This window comes from Silene latifolia, chromosome X, assembly GCF_048544455.1.
Source record: "Silene latifolia isolate original U9 population chromosome X, ASM4854445v1, whole genome shotgun sequence".
NCBI lineage: Eukaryota > Viridiplantae > Streptophyta > Magnoliopsida > Caryophyllales > Caryophyllaceae > Silene > Silene latifolia.
Window position 1 is genome coordinate 29,808,513 of NC_133537.1, and position 7,425 is coordinate 29,815,937.

The 7,425-nt window shown below is 31.4% G+C and overlaps 1 protein-coding gene across 1 annotated transcript; it reads right to left on the reverse strand.

Moving 5' to 3' along the window:
• Window positions 1-2,217: 2,217 nt before the first annotated feature.
• On the reverse strand, window positions 2,218-3,016 carry LOC141617119 (protein FAR1-RELATED SEQUENCE 3-like). The gene is made up of 2 exons (XM_074434294.1): window positions 2,666-3,016; window positions 2,218-2,556 (listed from the first exon to the last, which is right to left on the reverse strand). Exons 1-2 carry the CDS (start codon window positions 3,014-3,016, stop codon window positions 2,218-2,220), a joined length of 690 nt encoding a protein of 229 aa, XP_074290395.1.
• Window positions 3,017-7,425: the final 4,409 nt, after the last annotated feature.

Here is a 7,425-nt window from a genome sequence, read left to right on the forward strand (position 1 = left end):
GGGTTAAAAAACAATTACATTCATCGGTCCTCTAATGAAAAACACATAAAAGAGCAATTGATTGATTATAGATGGATTTAGCAAACAATTGTAGATGGATTTGTTCGATAATCTACTGTTTAGATAGCTGTTATTGATTGTTTGAACAAATTTGATGTAGCTGTCATTGATTGACTGAACAAGTTAGTGTTTTTGCAATGACTTTAAGCTCTTATTGTAATATCTCTAGACAGTTATTCAAATGATCAAATGCAATTATTCTATCAGCTTTTATGTAGCTGATTATTGTAAAGCGTTTGCCCAATTATTTTAAAGCATACCTCTGATTATTTTAAAGCTCTCATGTATCTGATTATTGTAAAGCTCTTCCCAAATTATTTTAAAGCATATCCTTGATTATTGTAACAAATTGGCAAGTGCAAAGCATTATCAATTACTGTAAAGCATTATCAAATTAATATATTTATGGAAAAAAATCAGAACAATTGCAAATAAACTCAACATCAATTATTGTAAAGCATAATTGTGATTATTGTATAGTTTTCACATGATTATTGTAATAGCGCAAGGTATTATTAAATGAACAAAATCAGAACAATTGCAAAAAAATTCAACATCAATTAATGTAAAGCATAACTTTGATTATTGTAAAAGTTTAACACACTTATTGTAAAGTATACCCCTGATTACTTGTAAAAAAGTCTAACACAATTATTTTGCAATCTTGCGGTTATTTGTAAAGCATAATATGGATTATTTTAAAACGTAATCTTGATTATGTTAAAGCGTAATGCATTTTTCATTCTTCTTCTTCATCTTCATCCTCCATTTCATTTTCCTCTTCATCTTCTTCCTCCAAAGCATGCTCAACAAACGGATTTGGACAGTTTCTCTTGTCATGGTGTCCCATTTGTTTGCAGTTATTACATAGCCTCTTCGGTTTGCTCGCCTTCTCAATTGCCTTATCCTTGTTTGATTTCATTCTCATGCCGCTTCCTTTGTTTTTTGCAATCTTGGGTGGAAGAACAATAATATTTGATTTTTTGAACAACCTAAGAGCATTTCAGTTCTTGATCCTTTGTCAAGCTCTCTTTGGTTGGATTTATTTTCTCTCGGAATTGTAAAAGCATCAAACCTAGCTCCTTGATTTGATTATCAGGCATCGAGTTAAGAACACTTATTGTTGCATAAAACTCGACCATACCCTTTGATAATTCCAATTTTCTCAAATCGGTGGGATCGTAGTCTTGCAATAACTTTCCATCCAGTCCATACAAAGGCTTTCTATATGATTTCTTCGTCCATCTAGTTTCGATGTCTTGCTCCGGTATGCTTTGCGAGTCCTTTTCCGATATAATCCATATAATGTGTTTACAAAGGATTCCTTTCCTCTCAAACATCTTGCACGTACATGTTGTTTCCTTTGATTCGTTATTGTGAGCAACCCGCATGCACAAGTGTAGTTATTTTAAAAGGCAATCATAGTTATTATATAGTTCAACATGAATTATTTTATGCAGACTAGCAATTAACACCAAGGTAGAAGTCCTTCAGTTTTTTTATGTTTAATATAATGTTACAAAGTAGTTTTCACATGATTATTAATTTATTCAAATGATCAAATGCAATTATTTTAAAGCTTTTCATGTAGCTGATTATTGTAAAGCGTTTGCCCAATTATTGTAAAGCATACCTCTGATTATTTTAAAGCTCTCATGTATCTGATTATTGTAAAGCTCTTCCCCAATTATTTTAAAGCATATCCTTGATTATTGTAACAAATTGGCAAGTGTAAAGCATTATCAATTACTGTAAAGCATTATCAAATTAATATATTTATGGAAAAAAATCAGAACAATTGCAAATAAACTCAACATCAATTATTGTAAAGCATAATTGTGATTATTGTATAGTTTTCACATGATTTTTTTAATGGTAAAACACGGTTATTGTATTCTTTTATCACATTTATTGTATGTTAAAGTAAAAAGACAATTATGTTTATAAAATTGAATAACCTGAAATATTCTATGCTTCCTGTAGGCATCTTCAACATTTATAATGTGCATGTTTCCTTGCTCAGAAAACCCCCTAACGGCACACAAACAGGGAGCCATTTGCACTTGCTCTTGGAACTCATAGAAAACAGTATGTGTGTAGATTTTAGATGCATGTTTTTCAATCATTGTCTTAGAAGAAACCTGTGGCAATGTGCTGTCACTTGCAGATCAAGAAATCGTGATTATAGCGTTGTTGTTCCATTGCACTCTGAAAACGCAACCAAAATTCTACAAGTGTGCCATCTATGCTCTCAAATCTTTTGAAATAACTGTTTTGACTCTCTGATCTTTGTGTAGTCTTCAAAAGGCAGCCTAAAGGCAAATCCCTAAAGTAAGCAGGTATCCATTTGTGCCTTTTGCCATACATGTATGTCAACCAAGTATTATCATTCAACTCAAAGTCATTAATCACTTGAGTCCATTTTTCTTCAAACTCAATGGGTTCCAAGTCAGTATCCCAAACAACTCCGCATATCCGCTCAACAAAGTCAGTCTCCTTACAAATCCGTGACTCAACTTTATCGGTAAGTTTTTTCATTATATGCCACATGCAAGAACGATGTCTTGCTTGCTTGAATACGTAACGAACCCCGAGTTATAATTGCCGGATCTTGATCGGTAAGAATGCATCGAGGTTCCTTGTTGCCCATACAATCAAGGAACTTCTTAAACACCCAAATGAATGACCCATCGTTCTCATGATCGACAAGTGCAACAGCAAAAGTCACTGATTTTTTGTGGTTGTCAACACCAGTGAATGGGGTGAAGGCCATGTGGTACTTGTTAGTACCGTAAGTAGGATCAAAGGTGATGGTGTCCCCAAACAAGGAATAATTCATTCTTGCTTGTGCATCGGCCCAAAAGATTTTAGCCAAACAATTATCCTCATCAACTTGGTAAGCATAGTAAAAGCCATCTTGTGATTCAGAAAGTGCCTTTAAATAATCGAGAATCATGTCAAGATCCTTCTCACCTATATAACATTTAATATTTCTTTTGAAATTCTTGAATTCCGTGAGAGATGCACCAATGTTTGCATACCCATTTGATTGTTCTACAGAATTCTAAAAGTCTTGGTAGCCCCGATGTTGAGTTTACAATTGTTAACAATTGTCCGCTTTCATGTAAAGGTTAAGTGTTCTTACGTTTTTCCGAATTCCCGTTCTTTGAGTGAGCAGAGTCTCGTGATTATGACCTTCATAAAACGTATCAATAGCATACCCTATTAGCTCCTTAAGGTCATTGAATACAAAGACAAAACCGTATTTTTGCCTTGCAACCAAATCTTGTTATTTTTGTTTTCTTTGGCTCTACTGACCTTTTCCTCTTCTTTTTCTCTTCTGTGTTTTCAAATTCAACAACAGGTTTGAGTTTTTTGCGATCCTCTTTGAATCCATGTCATTGAGACCATTGATTTTTTGTCTATCAAACCATCACAGAATCTTGTTTGTGTGTACTTTCTTGGTATGAAACCACAAGCCACAAAGATATAAATTGTAAAACTCTATTGCCTCCTCCACTTTTACAAACATTAATCCAGAGCGGGTTTGAAACCATTTTCTACCATCCTATTCCACTCCTCACCGCCACCTGAGTATATCTCAATCCCAGATTATGGATAGTATTTTCTCCTGTTTGACGCATTAAAAGTAGGTGTAGAAAAAGTTGTTGCATTGGTAGTATTAATTTCAATGCCTGGAAACATTAAAACAGAAGAATTGTTATGGTATTATTAATTTCAATATCTTAGATTCTATACAAAACAAAACAATACAACCTCGCTACAACAAGATTTATTTTAACGTTATAATGCGTTATTGTATTATACAAATGCAATTATTCTATCGAAGGGGGTTAGTGAAATTGGTAGCCTAGTCCACCACAATGCACACACGGTTATTTTAATGTAATATCAAAGTTATTTCATTATTAAAGAGTAGTTATTGTAAGGATTTTTTTGTCAGATCCTATAAAGTAGTATTTATTAGAAAAAAACAACTCACATTAAAGAATTATTTTAACGTTATAATGCGCAGTTATTGTATTATACAAATGCAATTATTCTATCGAGGGGGAGGGTTTTAGTGGAATTGGTAGCCTAGTCCACCACAATGCACACACAATTATTTTAATGTAATATCAAAGTTATTTCATTATTAAAGAGTAGTTATTGTAAGGATTTTTTTGTCAGATCCTATAAAGTAGTATTTATTAGGAAAAAAAACAATCTACATTAAACAATTATTTTAACGTTATAATGCGCTTATTGTATTATACAAATGCAATTATTCTATCGAGGGGGGGGAGGGTTTTAGTGGAATTGGTAGCCTAGTCCACCACAATGCACACACAATTATTTTAATGTAATATCAAAGTTATTTCATTATTAAAGAGTAGTTATTGTAAGGATTTTTTTGTCAGATCCTATAAAGTAGTATTTATTAGGAAAAAAACAATCTACATTAAAGAATTATTTTAACGTTATAATGCGCTTATTGTATTATACAAATGCAATTATTCTATCGGGGGGGAGGGTTTTAGTGGAATTGGTAGCCTAGTCCACCACAATGCACACACAGTTATTTTAATGTAATAACAAAGCTATTTTAATACTGTAAGGCAGTTATTGTATTATTGTAATCCAATTATTCAAATACTAGATATTGAATGATATCATGAATGAAAACCTACATGCAATTCTTTGTTAAACTTTACATGCAATTATCGTTATGAAAACAATATGAAAACAACTTACATGCAATCGTAATTTGAACAAAAAACTTATCAACGTAATAACAACAGTTTTTATATCAACATTATGTCACAAATTTATACCTGAATTCATCGTTGTTTGATTATCAAAGATTATTATCAATCATAGTAAGCGTTTGATCGTTCTGAATTGAGATCGTTGAAGCTTTGAATTTTATTGGAAAAACACGTAAATTAAGGCAGAATTTGTTATTTGATTCAATTACTGAAATTATTCGATTATTAAATCAGAAATCGGGAAGAAATATCAATACCTTCAGTCGAATTTGAAGAATTAGGGTTTTCGGAGAATTGTGGATCAAATTTCGAAAAATTGATGAACAAATTGATAGTTTTAATTGAAAGAATCAAAATAATGAACGAATTGTTGATCAAATTTTGAAGAACTGATGAATTTCTTGATCAAATTTGTTGATCAAAATTTGAAGAATTGATGAAAAAAATTCGCGTGGTTTTTTGATGAAACAGAGTGTTTTATCAGTAGAGAGAGAGAAAGGGGAGAAAGAGAGAGAAAGCGCTGGGCAGATTATGACGGCTCAATTTTTGATAATTGGGTTTTGTCAACTCATTTGCTTATATATGCGGGGGAAACTCACGAAAAGTGTCAAACTCACCGGATCTTGCCTCTATATACATATATATATATATATATATATATATATATATATATATATATATATATAACGATTATATGACGTATTATATAGTACCTTCATATTTTTTTGTTTGCGCACATTGGATGACAATCACTTTTGATTTCTGCGGGTTTGGAAGCTTGGATATGAGTCTTTGGTACTTGATCCGTGAATGTTCCCCACAATGTGCACGAAAGTTGGTTTCCCCTAAAATAAAAGCCAAAATAATTTAGTTAAATAATAGATAATTTATGAAGCACTCATATTTTCCAAAAGATACAATACTGATGAACTTACTCATAGTCTTCTAGCTTAATTGTGCGACAGAGATGCTTATTTGGAGTTTCTGTAATGGGACCAATTTCATATAGTTTCCCTATTACATTTGGAAATTGCAAAATTAGAATTAATATAAATAAGTAGGTTTTTCAAAGAAATCTAAATAAAGTAATAATATCTTACAATTGAAGATTCATACCTATATATTGCGTCCCGGGAATTATACCATCCAATATATCATTGAATCTTGCAAAACGATATATGCTAGTAGGTATTGTTGGATCCTGAGTGGGTTGGACTCTTGTCGAAAACTCAAATTTTAAACGCAAAGGGTGAGGGGTTGCCTTATCTAGGCCTGTGTTGTTGTCTACGGTTAAGTTGCGAATAGTATAAACTTCACCGACAATAAGCTTTGGTCCAAAGTGGGACATTAATCGCTTACGTATTGTTGCTTGGATACACTCATTCTAGTTAAAGGAAAAATAATAATATAAATATTAGTAATAAGAAAAAAAAAAGTAACTAAAAAATAACTTATCAGGAAGTATCCAAAGTAGAACATTCCAAAATACTTAGCTTGGTAGAAGATGATTATTAGCTTGGTAGAAGATGATAAATTGAAAAGACGTAGCTTGGTAGAAGATGATTATTTTGGAATGTACTAAAATTACTACTAAAAAATTTTAGTACATTCAAAAGAATCTTCACTCTGATTTTATACCTCCAACATTATGATGTCAGAGTTTCATGTTTCTTGCAGTGCTTATCTGAGTGATAGCTAATTTTAAGAAAGTAAAAACTTAATGAAGTTTCAAGTGTACATTATTTTACTAAAACTTTGCCTTGATATATTTTACTAAGTCGGGCTGTTATTATTATGCTATGGCATTAAAATTCGATTTTTAGGATAAACTAAGAAAATTATTCGATTATTAGTATCAACATAAGAATCTAATTGAACAGTGGTTTAAATTTTTTTTAACTGAATTTAACCTGGTTGGTTAACTCATAAAATCTGACTGTTATTATTATACTATGGCATTAAAATTCGATTTTTAGGTTAAGCTAAGAAAATTAGTCGATTATTAGGATCAACATAAGAATCTAATTAAACACTGGTTTTATAAATTCTTTTTACTGAATATAACCTGGTTGGTTAACTGACAAAAGTGGGCCTAAAATCCGACTATTATTATTATGCTATGGCATTAAAATTCGATTTTTAGGCCCTACTAAGAAAATTAGATAAAAGGAAAATCCTGGTTAAAGCATTATTTAGTCTACATAGTGATTATTAGGATCTACATAAGAAAAATCGATTTTTAGGCCCTGAGTATTCTGAAAAAATTAGGCTGACCAGAATTGATCCAATTGCTCTTTTAACAGCAAATTCAATTGACATTTTGTCTGATGGTAAACAATTATAAAAAAAAAAAATCAAAGGGCTGCTCTGAAATATTGAAAGGCTACTCGTAAACAATTAAAATAATGAATCAAGCTTATCGTTACAAACTCAAAATAAAAAAAAAAAAAAAATTGTTTAAAATCAAAGGCTACTATGAATAATCTGATATTATTCCTGGCATAATATTCTATAATGAACGGCTACTCTGAAAATAATGAGCTGAAGCTTACTGTTACAAACTAATCTTTGTCTATAAATTAATAGATTGATGTAC

What these genes read in the sequence shown, in the direction of transcription:
- LOC141617119 (XM_074434294.1), bottom strand. Translation starts at nt 3,016, where the DNA reads ATGATTCTCGATTATTTAAAGGCACTTTCTGAATCACAAGATGGCTTT. An exon ending in TTCTTACCGATCAAGATCCG is followed by an intron (nt 2,557 to 2,665) that starts GCAATTATAACT and finishes CGGATTTGTAAG; the next exon opens with GAGACTGACTTTGTTGAGCG.